Source organism: Neopsephotus bourkii, unplaced genomic scaffold (genome assembly GCF_033783945.1).
Source record: "Neopsephotus bourkii isolate Nb327-2 ecotype Australia unplaced genomic scaffold, CSIRO-AGI_Nbou_v1 NB_756, whole genome shotgun sequence".
In the NCBI taxonomy this organism is placed as follows: Eukaryota; Metazoa; Chordata; class Aves; order Psittaciformes; family Psittacidae; genus Neopsephotus; species Neopsephotus bourkii.
Genome location: NW_026901254.1, coordinates 845,669 through 861,334, shown reverse-complemented (window position 1 = coordinate 861,334; position 15,666 = coordinate 845,669). Strand labels below are relative to the sequence as shown.

The following is a 15,666-nucleotide window of genomic DNA, read 5'->3' as shown; positions in this document are numbered from 1 at the left end:
GGACCTAATATTGAAAAATTAACAGTAGGATGGAGTGGAAACACATAAAATTGCTGATTCCGCAGGAACAGATTAGAATAAAAACTTCTGGCTGTTGTTTGAAAGCTCTTTGCAGTGGTTTCATGAGGTATCATTTCTACATATTCTTTGATTTTTCCTATTTGAATGTAGCACAGGAATGCATGTAGGTCTACCCAAAACAGCTGGGGAACAAATTAACTGTAACATGGAGCTCAGCACAGCTGCAAAACCTACCACAAAGCAGGAAAGATTACTCCTGAAGAGCTCTGCACTACCATGGTTAGTTGCTGATTTTAAGGCTTTATAGGTACGTGTCTAGCACACTTTGCAGTGCCCTTTGGGTGCCCTGGGTGATCATTTGAGCAAGAAAAGTAGGGCACTTTTCTCAAAGATCCACAGGCTGATATTTGCTTGAGCTTTGATGTTGGACTAGGTTTGCTTCTGACTGGACCATGGTACAAGCCAGCAGACCTAACTCTCCATGGCTGTTTAAAAATACTGCTAGATTCCTGTGAACCAGTATGTATGACAGTACAACCACTTCAAAATGGTCACATATTCTCATCATATATGATGCCTATCTCATCATATGTAAAAGCCTGTGGGCTAGTAAGTATGTCGCATTTCATTTACATGTGCGATTATATAAATTTATTGATTGAATATCAATTATAAGAAAACAAGGATACATTTTGTGGATATGGCAATTCTAATGCTTGGAGTTTTGGTCTTCCATCTTACTTCAACGAACAGTATTTTATATCTTATCTACATATAGATTTTGTACACATATATATATGAGTATACACATAAAAGAGTGTTGCTGTCTACATGTTCAAAGGGTAGGATACAACTCACTTGACTTTTGGTATCTGAAAGTTAAATGTCTGAGCACAACTTGGGCAATTCTCCTATAGTTAATGGAAAGAATATGGTGTCTTTAAAGGATGATTTTATTTTAGCTTGATAGATGCTAATTTTGGGATGGACGAATTATCCTGTAAAGAATCCTAGCTCTTAAACTCATGTAATATAGAAGAATCTTATCAATAATTTTAAAACTACTGAATTAAGCCTCTGTAACTAAAAAGGAAAAATAGGAAGTATGGTTTCTAAAGAGTAAAAAATAACTGGTGAGCTAAAACAGTCTAACATATAAATTGTTTTAAAATAATAACTCTTAAGGTTAATCTTAGAATTTTTATATGAAAACCCATACATTTTATATGATTTAGATTGCCAGTCCCATATGCTTGTTTAGAATATGAAAGTTCCTACAGTTACTTTGAAGTATTTGTTTGGGTGGTAGAGTTACTTATGCAGGAGATGAAAAGCTGTGACATGACTTAAATTACCTATCCACTCATACAAGTAATTCAGCATTTAAAGAGCCTAATCAGTCTCATTAAAGCAAATCGCAGAAATCCCTCTGACTTAGTGGTCCATGATAAGATCGCATAGCAGCACTTGTTGAAGTGCACGCACTTGCAGAAGTAGCTGTGCATCATCATATCAAATCACAAGCAAACTTGGAAAAACTTCACAGCCTCTCCAGATATTCATTTAAGGATAGTAGTTAGCAGAAAGTAGTCAAAATCACTTTGGAAGTTATAAGCTGGTACATTTACTTTGCCTTACTAAAAGCAAAAGATGTCCATTACAGTCCTTTAAGATCTTAACAGAAGCACTAGATGTTAAGAAATAGCTTTCCTAGGTAATATGTAAGCATTGTATTGTTGCTACATGTCTGGAAGACAATTGGAACCATCTTCCTGTCACACCTTTCCCCTCTCTTCCCACAATCCCTCTCTTCCTCTTCTACCCTGTTTTACTTCTCTTCCTCCTTTCTGGTTTACCCTTTTAGCAATACAAGATCAAGACAATCTACAAGGCATTTGCAGCAATCCCTACAAACACATTACTTATGGAACAGAAGGTTAGTGTTTACTCAAAGACATGGGAATTGTGTTGTGTATTTGACACCAGTCAACTTTATGTACATATTATGACATTTCTTTGGGGGATATTGCAGAGTATAAACACGGGGAACTAACTGCTCAGGGTTATAAATCTAACCATTTTTCAGGGTCACTTTCCACTGAAGATCAAAGCCTTCACTAATGTGAATTTCTGCAAGTAAGTTTACTGTAAAAAAAAAAAGAAAAAAAAAAAGGAATTGACATTCTGAAGGAATTGCCATTTACGGCAACATCTTGAAGCCTGTTTTATTACTGGAAAGTGTCTGGAGCTCTGATATTCTGGGACATACCAATCAGTAGGTCTCTGTCACTGATTATTCAAAAACTATGTTTATACTAGTAAATTTTATATCCCAAGATACACAAATTTGATCAGCTGTATTGTTAAACTGTGGGAACAGTCTTGGACATTGCACTGGCCTCTACCTACCATTCTCTCAGACAACCTCCCTGAGCACTTCAACATTTACCATGGGCCAGAGGTCTGTCCCCAGGATATAGTTTGGGGTAAAAATCCTTTTCTGTAAGGTATGATGATAGATAAAAAGAAGTCTTTAGTGCATTTATTTACAGCCAGAGACACATCCAACAAAGGTTGAGTTGCATAGACTTTATTTAGATAATGCAACTTTGGAAGTAAATTAAAAATTTATATTTTGTGTGAAAAGGCCAAAGTACCTACCAATGTCTAGTTTTATTCCAACTCGCCGCAATTAGTTTTGCACAAAAGAATAAAATCACAGAATGGTTTGTGTTGGAATAGCCCACTAAGTTGAACAAAATTTTTCTGTGACGAGCAATGAGCTAAATGTCTTACATGTTTAAATACATGCTTAATCACTTTGACATCCAGTTTATAGCTTTATCAGGAAAAAAACAGATTTCTGTCCAGGGCCTAGTTCAGGAACCTAGCCTTTGATTAATTTCTGAAAGATTAAGCATTCCCAACTACATCTTCAAATATGTATTCATTTATACAGCTCAGCTAATTTCACTAGAAGTTTTCAGAGACTAAAAACTTTGGAGAGGATGAACTTAACTATAAGAATTTTGAAGATCATAATTTTGTCCTTATATATTACTGATTGTGATCTAATAGTTATCAGTTAACTGCTTTAAATATTTTTTTTTTCTAAAAAAGGGACATTCAATGATTTTCCCTTGTTTTTTTTTAATCTTAAATGATTTTTTAATCATTTACGCAATACCTGATTCTTGTGTTACTTAAATCTGGAATGCACTAATGAATGTTATGTCTGCTTTAACATGCAATATGTTCTAATAGGAATGGCTCTGTATAGGAAAATAGCTAATGCAGGGGATCCTACACCCCTACAGAATGTGTTTTGGGCGGGTTTTGTTTGGACAGAGTGCCTGTTAGTGGCTGGAAGCATTTGGTTAACTCATGGTTGTTTTAATCTGAAAGGCATCCAGTTTGTGCACTCCACCACTCTGTACACTAAGCCAGGTAGGTGAATAAGAGCAGGGTATTCACTCTAAGAGCACGCTCCTGACATAAACTGGTGGGTTAGAATCAGCCATCTGATTGTACTTTTTCAGAAGAAAAGGGATTCCTTTTCATGATCTCATTGATGATTTCTGGGGCATTGACTCACAATCAGCATGTTACTTATCCCCAGTACGTAAAACTGAATAGTACATCTAATGCCAGTATCTGTGGAAAAAGTAATGACTCAAAAGGCATCCGTGTTTAGACAGACTTTTGGTTATTCACCACTTTATTGGAAATGCTAGCCTTGGCATAGCCCTAAGTAGCAAAAGCACAGTCATGTAAAACTAATAAGAAATCAATTTTCTGCCACAGGATTTGCCTCCAGGAGAGGCTCTTGACTAATTTAGTTTGTAAACTGTATGTTTCAGCATGGCCTGACTACATGCTTTCTGTTATCTTGGGAATTATGGATAATAATCTCGTATTGATCTGTTCCAGCAGCAAATTACAGTGCTCCTAAATTGGTTCTGCTGTGCTAGCTGACATGCATTTAGAGGACTAGTCTTAAAGGAAGCATGAAGGAGTCACACACAGACCACATTGCACCAATCTGTAATATCCAAGTTTTCTCCTCAAAAATACTGGGGAGTGAAGTGGGAAGGAACTCATGCTACTTTGTAGCTCAATGACATAAATAATATTGCTCTCATTTTATGCAAAGCATTTTATGCACTGGATAAAAAAAGAGAGAGACATTTTAACTTTTAGAGTAAGATTTTAACAACAAAAGTGATGTTTTATGAACATTAAGATCATGGTTGTAAGGAGAAGTTTTCTAGTGTTTTTTTTTAGCAAGCAAGAAAGACACATAAGAGCTGCACGGCACACACAGATATTACTGAGCTGAATGCATGATTAGAAGTACATCATCTGCCTAAAGTGCTAAAAAAGCGGTTTGCTGTGCAATGAAACTAGAAATGCATATTGTCATAAGTTAACATTTTTGACTGTGTGAATATTTATATTACTTATTTTGAGTGGTGAGAAGACACATCGGATGTGGGTATTCTAGTGACAATTCATATGCAGTATTAATTAGATCCAACGATAGAAACCTGACATTGATATGTAAGTTACAATGCTTTGTCTGCCTCTAAATGGTCTCCTTGTGTCTTTTTTTGTCAAGTATTTTTTTATTTATTTTATAAGTGTGTAGTTGCTTTAATTTCAGCCAGCATTTTTCATCATCATATGAAACCATTAGGCTATCATCATCTTAATGGTTTTTCTAGAGGTGTTCTTATCCTCCAGTACTCTTACTTCAAGAAAGTTTTTCAAATCTGTGCTCATTAGCAGAAAAGAAAAGGCTTATAGACTATATGTGTGTATACTTTGCCAAGCCTAGAAGTGGCTTAATTTCACCAAATCTTGTAACTGGCACGCTTTCCAGCTGTTTGAGTTTGTACTAATGTGATGTTCTTCAGATCACCTGTGCTCTGCTCAGAAAAAGGCCAATCCAGGATATCCTTTAGATGATCAGGCAGTAACTTCCTTTGAAGGCAGAAGAGGAAAAACTGGTGGTTTAAGGAAGGTGTGTTCAGCGTGATCAGGCTCTGTAAGGCCTGCAAGAGCAGGCTGCTCCACAAGGAAGGTAAACTGGGAGCCAGGGTGACAGTAAGACTGGCAGGACAGTTGTCCTCACCAGCAAGGGTATAGTTCCACAGTGCCTGAGCAAGGAGAGCAAAGATGATGATAATGAGGTGGTGGTAACCACGGTCTCTCAGCAGTGCCATCATAGCCATACAGATTTGTAGCAATGGAGAGGATGCACAGGCTGTGATAATGAACCCTTCAGCCCTGCAGATGATAGGATCCACCTGCTAGAAGAGGAAGCTGGACAAGTTTAATATAGGTATAAGGCAAAAGTTTAAGTGAAAGAATTAACCATTAGAAAAATTTTCCAGAGATAGAAATAGGCTCTTTATCACAAAACCTGAAAAATCAAGACAAGATGCTTTTCTGGCACTTCATACAGTAATTCCAGACAGTTCTGTAGTTTAAAGAAGAGGCCAGACTAGGTGATCACTGTGGTTCCTTTTGGCCTTATTAATGTTGAGTCAGTGAGTCACCCCTTTATTGGCACTCACTTTTGTATAGCTACTAGTCATACAGATGTGATCACAGTATAATTCAAAATTCCATTCCTACTCAGACAGTATTTAAAAAGTAATTAATCTGTTATTTAGAGATTGTCTTTATCAAATTTCTATAAAAATATCTTTCAGTCAAAATAAGTAGTGATGAAGAGTTTATTTCAGGGAGCTACAGGAAGATTCTAAAGTAGACATCTCCTAAACCAGATCCTACTTGCGTCACCTACACAGCAGACTGTCAGCAGTGCACTATATTTTTCTTGTAGAGGGAAAGAAGGCAGAAGGAAAAAGAGAATGTTTTGGTTTGTTTTTTCCCGTTTGTTTGGGTTTTTTCTCATTAGAAGAAGGAAATACAATTGAGGAAATATGGCAGTGATCTGTTACATTGGAGACGCAGCTCTGTGTTCTTGCCTTGAGGGAACTCTACCTACTGTATTATCAAATATCCACTGGTATAAGGACTGATTATGACAAACGCAAATTTAAGTTGCTACTTGAAATCATACAGAAGGAACTTGGAAGACATTCTTTTCTTACTTTCAGATGGTAGACCTAACTGTTGGACAGTTGGCTATTATCAAGTGCTTCAGGACTTTTCTGGACCTGAAAAGCAATTCTGGCAATACATTGAAGAGAATATTTTAATAGAACCTTTGTTAGTTTTCTCCAAGCAGCTCTCGTGTGCACTTATTAGGTGAATTTCTTGCATCTAGGTCACTTACTCATGTCAAAATGCTTCTCAAGGCTAGAGATAAATGCCTAGTGATAAGGAAGAAAGGAAACAATTTGTGCAGTTGTAGAGTGATAAAGGACCTAGATTGCCTGTAATAATAACCAATTGTGTCAATGTAGGAGAAGGCTATGAGCTCCCCCTTTCTTCCAAATGCCTTGCAGCTTTTAGTATTAATTATTTCATATGAGGAAAAGTAGCCAGGTCTTTTCACTACGATACCCTAGGATCTTCATGGACTAAATTAAAGGAACTCCTGGTATGTGAAGTTCCATTATACAGAGGGATTTTTTTGCATGTGCTGAGTGCTTAGTAAAAGATAATGATGGGAAAAATACGCAAGAGAAATAAAAGAAGAGGAAACTTCTTGGCTTTTGCTCAGCCCAGGCTTTTCACAATAAAGTAAGAAGGAGGCTGCATCAGATCAAGGTTACAATATTCATTTTTTTCGCCTACTATTGATGTGGTTCCTTGATGGATGAAACAATGTTTAATATATCCTATATGTTGTCAAGAGTTTTTATTCTTCTAACAAAATGTTGATGATCCTGTTTGCCTCATTTACCAGTATCCTTTCAGCCCTGATATGGCTTTAGCACACTCATCGTTTGGGAGAAGGAGGAGGAAAGGGCTGTAGTCGTCACTGACGTCAATGATGCATATGCATCACACCCCTGAAGTTGCCCTTTGAAAGGGAAAAAATTAGTGGTTCTGCAACTGGTTGTTTCATCTGAACATTTAAATTCTGTCACAAACACATTTCATTCTCTAAATTGCACTTTTCCTTTAAACTGTGGTCTCACTGTTGTTTTTCATATGTAATAATAAAAAAAAAATCTAATACCTAAATGCGAATGTTCCACTTTTAACGTAATATTGTTAGACAGTCTCAGCACAGAAACTGAAGCTTCAATACTGTTGATAGCACTAATCAACAGTACTGTAGATAACACTAATGCTTTAAATTAATCATGACATTATTGCGTGCTAACTCCAGTAATGAGTTCAGGAACGCTAGTTATATTTTTTTAATCTCACACTTTTCTCTGTGTGGAAATGCAAAAAAAAAAAAAAAAATCATTGCTGAAAAAAAAAGTTTTAATTTGAAAAGCTAACAGCAGATTAAGCAGAACCTTTTTTCTTTGTAGAAGTGTTAGGGATGCTTAGGGGATGCCTAAAATCTAGTACTCTTTGTTCTTGTTCTTTGGAAGACTAGGGCTGTTCAAATAGAAAATAAATAAATAAATAAAAAAGGAGATAAAACAGTGAATAAAATTAGTTTGATCACTTTGTAGATTAAATTTTTCTTTAACCGAAGATTCAAAAAGGAAGAACACTGAGACAAATGGGTGTTTGGTACCTAAATTATCCTAAGTCTTAGTTCTGACCAAAGACTAGGTAGGTGTGGCTGTAGTTCCTCTAGAAAGATTCCTCAGTATCTTCTGAGAAGTCGTTTCTTACCCTTGGTTGTGCTCACTCTCTCCCACTGCTCTGGTGAAGTAAACATGATGCAGAAATATGTGGGGTTTTTTTTACAATTACTTTATTATATTCATTACCCTACTTGTTTCTTGAAGGTTTTGAGAAGCTTAGCAATTTCTGCATTCTGATCCCACGACTGACTAAAATTTGTTGGTTTTCTTAACTCACATTCAGACTCATCATCTGTCTAAAAAAGGGTACTTTGGCAATCCTGGCCCTAATAGGTACTGGAATGACTCTTCATTTTATCATTTCATTTTATGTTTATCAGGAGGACATAATCTTGACTGAGGCTGAATAGAGGACACAGTAGTTGAGTGTAGTGATGATGAGCCCTCTTTATCTGAGCCCCTTTTACAGGACTGCCTGTTGATCTGAGTAGTTAGCTGGGTAACAGTGATGAGACAGCAGAGTTGAGAAAGATGACCTTTTAATCTTCTGTCTTGGGATAAGATTACAGTAATTTCTGTATGTCAAAAATCATTGTTCTTTTACTTTTTTCCTTTTGAAATGCAACTACTCTAAGGCAAACAGTTTTGTCTAGAACTGGAGGGGAGGGAAGAAATTTATTTGGAAAGAAACTACTCTTCATCGTTAATTACTGTACTCTCTGAGAGGAGACAGTGTTCTATAAATGTGTTTCTGTTCAGGATCATTTGTGGATGATATAAAAATAATATAAAAAGTAAATTGTCATTAACTTTTCAGTTATGCATAAATAGATGTATGCTGCAAGTAGCTGGATAGGAAACTTGCCAGAGGATATGTACTGAGCAAAATTAAACCCAGAAATAATTGCTTAAGTATATGCTTATTTATTTATTTTTTTATTTAAAAATTCTGCCATTTTCCTATGAGCTCCACATGTCTTCTGTGACTGGCAGCCCTTACACTCCCCTCACTCGGATCAGTCCATTCCTACAGAATCCTACATGCATGAAAAAGTGCTTTACCAGAATGCCTTTTTGTTCTTTCATTATTTTTTTTTTCCAATTATCTAGCGAAATGAAACTTCAGAAAAACCTAATGTGTTAAACAAAAAGTACAGAAACCCTGCAAGTCCCTCCCCTGTAGTACAGCTTCACACATCAACGGGCTTCCAGAGTAATTTTTGGTCTTGGCACAGAGCCTGTTTGAAAAACACTTCAAAGCAGTAATGGGTGACAGCAGTGAGAGTTTGTCTCAGTCTCTGGATGAAGATGAAAAGGGAACTGAGCCACTGGATTTTGGCTTTTGAGGGTGTTTTGTGAGTTTCCTGATAAAGCTGAGGGATCAGCAAACTGATTCACACTGCTTCCAAGTGTGCTTCTGGTGCTGGTGTAGAAAAACAGGAGGTATATACAAGCACAAGAATCTTGTGGAGAGATTGCACACCTGTTTAGTGTGATATCACATATGCATAGCACATATTTCACTTTATACACTTCTAATTTCAGGCTAAAATCAAGAAACGTGAAGCATTGGTTTGTTGCAATGTCCAATCACAATCCTCTTTAAAAAGGAGGCACTTTCTAAGGAAAATGTCTACTGGAGGAGAAGAAAGGACCTCCTGTGTGCTTAGACCCCTGACTTGTCCGCATGCGTATAGCTGGTGGCTTTCCTCTGATGGTGCACAGCAGGCAGCCCCCTGACCCCTCTGGCGTGTGGCACACATTCAGTGTTATACTTACTGTGAAGGAGGGGGGACATTGTCAGAGAAGACAATTGAAGCTGGTAGTTTCTGATCTCTAAAAGCAGGGATCATTCATCTAAGTAACTTGGATATGCTCTCTCCCTCTCTGCAACCATGCAAACCCCCTCTAATTCAGAATCAGAAATTGGTAACCTGAAGAAGCTCCAAAGGCCTGTAATTTCTTTTTCTTCCGTCTTTCCATGGTGAAATTTAAAGTGTCACCTCTGGAAACAGCATTACGAAAATTATGTTTGCTTGGTTTTTAAAATTTTGAACACAGTGTCACACCAACATCTTTTTAATTGCAGGCATTGGAAGAGCCAACCAAGACTGCCAGTGTGACTGAAGACACTGCTTTGGACACTCATTCAGAGGTAGTGCTGTTATATGACTTCCAAATCTCTATTAGAAAACAAAAAAAGCAAAGGTTAACTGAATGATCCATCCTCTTTTTTCAGATGTGCTCCCCTGCTGAGCTCAGACAACAAACAGAAGAGCTGTGTGCTGTCATTGATCAAGTCCTGCAGGACCCATTGACTATGGTAACCCATCAGTATGGGAGATTGACTTTTGCTCTTCCTTTCCTTTTTTTTTCTTTTTTTCCCTCATCATTAATAAGTCTGTTCTGTGTTGAAAATAATTTTACAGCGCCGATCTGAGTCTTCTCCAAGTTTTCTGCAGATGAGCACGGAGTCAGATGTTGGCAAGGTAGGTGAATAAGCCCACCCAGACACCAAGGGCTCTTTCCAGGTAGATATCAAGGCAAGCAAAATCACAGTAGAGCCTATGACAACACTAAAACCTATAGCAATGAAAGTTGCAGTTGAGACATCCAGCATCAGTAGAAGTATCTGGTGGTTTGAAAGATGTGAAAGGATAGAAATGTAGCCCTAGAGTCAGAGCAGTCCTTGCTGCAGAATGCTTTCCTGAAGTCAGAAGGGGCTATCTTATGAATGAGAAACTGTTCATTAAGGCTTCAAAAGCTAAGACCCACTAGGAAGAAATCCTTCATAACTTGCCTTCCATACTACAACATCTTTAGCCAGCTTACCAATTTTTTCCCATCCGTGTGTCCTCTCTATAGAGGAGCAAATGTTTCTAGCTTCAGGAACTGGAAGTCTCTCAGGACGCTTCCCCCCCCGCCCCCATTAATTTTCAAATAATGGGATAATTAAATGAATGAATAGACTTGCTCTTAAGGGCTGATTTCCTTTTAACTCTGGCCCTTCACAGAAGGGGGAGGCCCACTACATTTATTTACCCTGAATAACTCAGAAACATGTAGTGATAGGCAGGGATAACTTTCTATGCTAGTGTTAAACATCCGGTTTCATTAAGTTATATTGATGTGCCTTCGTTGTTAAGAAGGATGACTAACCAAGGGAAGAGGATCCTATGCAGTTTGCCACAGATAAACTTACATTGGTCATAGTAGCGATAGGAAAGCGAAAATGGCAGAAATCCAGCTGGAAACAAGAGGAAAGGGGTTTTTGGCAGAGGGACATATCAAGAAATTCATGCATTCAAAATAGCTTGTACAATATTCAGTTCACCAGGCAAAAAAATAAGGCATAGAACCAGCATTCCTGAGTGGCTATATTCAATATACACTTCAAATTTAATTTTCTATTATGAAATTATTTCTTCTGTCAACAAACATGCCATGGTGAATCAGGCTTCAGACAGCTGAAAGACACAAACATGATAGTAACATAAAGAAGCAGGCACAGACAGTTGCTGAGGGAATGTTTTCCAATGTCTGCTGAATTCAAAGTGGTTAAAATGCTGTAGCATCCAAAATCTACTTCCTTGGGCAATTGAGAATTGAGCCTTGACCAAGCTGGAGGCCTCTGTTAGCAGTCATGACCAAATAAAGGGGACAAAAAGTGAGTTTAATAGGATGCAGCATAGGGACCATAAATGCCTTTATCAGCTAAAGTGCTTATAACAAAATGCTTTAAACTAAGGGTAAAAGAGGGTCATAGACAGGAAGGTAAAAAAAGCATATAAGAAAATACCATAGAAATAGCATGAATTAGTCAGATGAAAGCAAGTTCTTGCAAACGAGAACATGCAAAGATGCCATTCCAGGTTATTTTGTGAGGAAATCTAACTTAAAATTCATGGGGCAACCACACCTATGGCTATCTAATAATAGCATTTTGTTATGAGAGTTCTTGGAGGTAATTTAAATGCCTTCCTCAATAGAGTGGGATAATTTTCTTGAGCAGTAAAAATTAAACAGTATTTTCTACAATGAACATATCAAGCAAAACTTTAAGATAACTTATGTATTGCATTAATCTTTCTGGAAAACTGAAGTTTTCTTGAATTCAAGCAATTAAGAACTGTCACAGTGATGAAAATCTCTTCGGGCTACTCCTCAGAGTAACTCCTCTCTTAATATATTTATTTTATACAAGGTGTCAACAACACTGCAAAGAGCAGCTGGGCGTGAAACCAGATATGTAAGTACTTTTATAATTACATTTTGCATCAGAAATGTCTAATTTGTCTGCTTTTGCTATAATACTGAGTCTGCACAGGCATCTATTCATGACAAATGGTGTTGACTGGTACTGAGAAGTCAGTGTGTTAGAGCACTGGAAATTGAGACTTGAGATGCTTTCCCTCATGGCCAGAATCTTTTCAAAGCAGTGTATATTGTTAATTTTACCTGTGTGAATATGATGTTAAAATTAATGTTTTCACACATTTTTTTTTCTTCTTTAAATGTGGGGCAAGAGCTCAGCTACCTGGTAAACAGACTGTTATGGGGGCTGACAGCTGCAGTTCTTTGGATTTGGCCTAAGCCCTTTAGTTCTTGTCTATCCATTAGAATCTGGGGTTGACCCAAACTTTTCTTTCCAAGGTATAGAGCTGGCTGAAACCCCCTAGTTTAGCCTTAGCTTAGAGAAGCTGCTTTGTCACATACACACACGTTTTAGCATATAAAGAAAGTCTCTACATGCAGTCATCTCTTCCACTATTGAAACATTAAACCAAATTAGCATTTTAATGTTTACTAGCATACATAGTTTACTGCAGGTTCCATATTTCACTTACAGCTCATCTAGTCCTGTGGTGAGAAATCTCTGCTTGCTATTCATCATTCAGCATTTCTATTGAACCTCAAGTCAAAGCAGTGCTGGTAAAGCAATAGAAGCCTTCCAGTTTTATGCCAGCAAAATGCTTGACTGATAAATTCAATTTTGGTTCTTGAATGTGGTGGCATGCATATTTTATTGCATACTGTGATTTTTACTTGACAGATTGTGCTGGCTCATACTAATTAGAAAGAATATTGGAAGAGACCTTCTTGATGAAATAAAAAGTGTGTTTCAGATGTAATCTGTGAGAACAGAATATATTTAATACCACTCCAGAGCAGATCTCCAGCTCCCAAAACTGTGGCTGACATAAACCATCAATTCAGAACCGCTGTGTTATCCAGTGGTACTCCTGTCGTGCTTGAAGGAGTTGATGGGAGGGATCAATGCACCAGAAATTCTGAATGTCACCACTGCATGGATAAGTATGTGGCACATGGCTATTTCACATACATGCATAAATACTTTACATTCATCACAATTACTTAGATTAGGGTAAATACAGCTTCAATGTATACTCAGAAAAAGTAATGCTTGAGTAGGATTGTTCTTGTTTTCATAATGTGAAATCAGAAGGATAATAAGGTTGGACCAAAGTCCCAATACAACTGGCAGTGTTAATAACATTGATGCTGTAAACTAACAGACAATGGCAGGTAAGAAATGTCAAGATTTGTATTTTGAGATTAGATGAAAAAGTAGAATTTTGTTTCACTTGAAAAAAGTTTCCCTGAAATGTTAATGATTGGCATTTATATTTGGTTATACCTAGAAATAAACTGGAAATAACATTATTTTAACTTCTTTTACCAATTGCGTGTAATTGCATCAGTAGTATGTCCATATCCATGCTGCTGTCCATGGATTTTTCTTCTGTCATAACTATAGTCGCTATGATATTGTATGTAATGCTGTATGTATTTACCTTTTTTGCAGGCCAGCCTTTACAAATCAGCACCTATTGTAACAGAGAGTCAGCTGGTATGTATTGCACAGCTGTGGTACGCTGTTTTTCAAAATTTGCCTTAGCACAAAATCAAAAGTAATTATTACTTTCTTAGTACTTTGAAATAAGCTGCAGGAAGTATCCTCCTACAAAGCTGCATTGCTTCTACAGACTCATATTGCTTTCTTCTGTACTGAATACATACCTGTTTTAAGTAACTGTAAATCCTGACAGTACATGTAAATCCATGGACTAATTGACAAACTAGAGAGTCTTGCTGAATCTTGAGGTCTATGACAACTATAGTTCTCAGACCGTTTTAAAATCCCACTTCTACAATTTTGTTTATATGCAACAATGTTCTGGCATCTATTTTGTTCTTACACATCACCTTAAATCAAAGCTGGCTTAACTAGTGAAAAGCAAGTGTAAAAATCAAATAAAGAAAGGGAGATCATGGAAATTCATTTTAGCTCTGATCACAATTTAGTCCTGTTGGAGCCCAACTTTCTGAAAAAGAGTCAGAAGAGAGGTCATGGATCCTGTCCTAGTGCCAGTGATGACAAATGGGGAAAAATGAGAAGTGGATGAGATATTTTTCCCATTGTATTTCAGCTAATGGAATTTTAGGGAATTCCTGAATCAATTTCTTCTGTTTAGTAATCTTTGACTACTTCTTTCATAATTTTTCCAGGTACATTTTGAATCTTATTATACTTCAACATTTTATACAGCAAGTCCCTACAATATTCTGCAGCAATAGGGTTTACTTTTAATCATGCATTGTGTGAAATAGCACTTTATCTATTTTAATCCTACTACTTGACCTCTGTTCTTGTACTGAAACAGCAAATTATTCTTTCTTCATTTTCTAAATAATAATGATATTCTAAGTATTAACCATAATACCCCACACTACCCTATCAGACAACTTTTACATACAGAAAATTAAAAATTGATAAGTTGCTCTTTGAGAAATGTGGATACTGTCCCATATCCTTGATGAACCTCATTGTCCTTTTCTGTATCTTTTTCAGTATTTTGATTTTGAGATTCGGAGACTAAAACCATAAACTACTCTTGTCTAGCTCTGAACACAGTACTTACTTACGTGACAACATAATAAGAGTCTTTATTGTTATTTCTATTCCTTTCTTTAGCAATCATAGTAATTTATTTAGTTCCACCTTGTATTGAGTAGTAAGCCAATGTTTGCATAGTACTGTATACAATAAATCCAAGATATATTTCCTGAGTGGTGACACCTAGTTTTGGAGCTAACTAGATCTTCACTGCCTGTGTAAATTTACAATATAGCTTAGATTTTCCCAGTGAAATATATCAATGCTGAATTCAGTTAAATTTCACCCTTTTTATCATTCATTCACTCAGTTTCATAAGATCTCTCTGCAATTCTTTGCATTGATATTTTGTTTTTACTCTCCTGAATGATGTGGTATAACTTTCAAACTTTGACACCTTACTGGCCACTCTTTTCTAGCTGATCTATTATCCATAACTCAAAGCCCAGATTCCAGAGCAAGTCTCCAAGGAGCTCTATTTGCGACTTCCCTGCACTGTGAAATTTGAACATTTAGTCCACCCTTTTCATTCCTATATTTTAATTTGTCCACAGGAAATACTCTCATTCTGTAGCATTTTCATTTCCTTAGTAGACCCACTGAAAGACCTTCACCAAAGCCTTTGGAAATCCATATGCAGAATGGCTGTACATCCACTGAACTTCATAATCTGTGGCGCAGCTTCATTTTGTGATCCCTGACCATGCGTCTAGGACTTGGTGGGAAAAACCCCACAAATACTGAGCCTTACGGAAGATGGTCTGTGGTTTCTCACTTGATTTCCTTTAATATGTGTTTCTACATGTTGAAAGATTTGCATACGGGTATTTTAAAAGCAACCTACATCTGCTGTATCAGCCAGCTTTCTTGCATCACTGACTCTTTAAAATAACTTTAAAATATTTATGAGGCACAATTGCCCTTTAAAAAGACATTCCCTATTTTTTTGCTCAAAAATATATTAATTCTGTTCTTTACTATAAATTGTTCCTTTTAATGTCACATATAGAGACTAGTGATTCCTTGTTCCTTCAGCTT

At 36.8% G+C, this 15,666-nt stretch overlaps 1 protein-coding gene across 7 annotated transcripts in view; it reads left to right on the top strand.

Moving 5' to 3' along the window:
* MLIP (muscular LMNA interacting protein) overlaps positions 1–15,666 on the top strand; it is a 111,910-nt gene that overhangs the window by 59,961 nt on the left and 36,283 nt on the right. For 6 of the 7 annotated variants that reach the window (XM_061354963.1, XM_061354967.1, XM_061354966.1 and 3 more), the window contains 6 exons: positions 1,886–1,957; positions 9,799–9,864; positions 9,949–10,032; positions 10,139–10,198; positions 11,914–11,958; positions 13,537–13,581. In XM_061354963.1, the coding sequence (XP_061210947.1) occupies positions 1,886–1,957; positions 9,799–9,864; positions 9,949–10,032; positions 10,139–10,198; positions 11,914–11,958; positions 13,537–13,581 (372 nt within the window). The remainder of the gene's footprint in view (positions 1–1,885; positions 1,958–9,798; positions 9,865–9,948; positions 10,033–10,138; positions 10,199–11,913; positions 11,959–13,536; positions 13,582–15,666) is intronic. The other variant, XM_061354965.1, reaches the window with a different exon arrangement.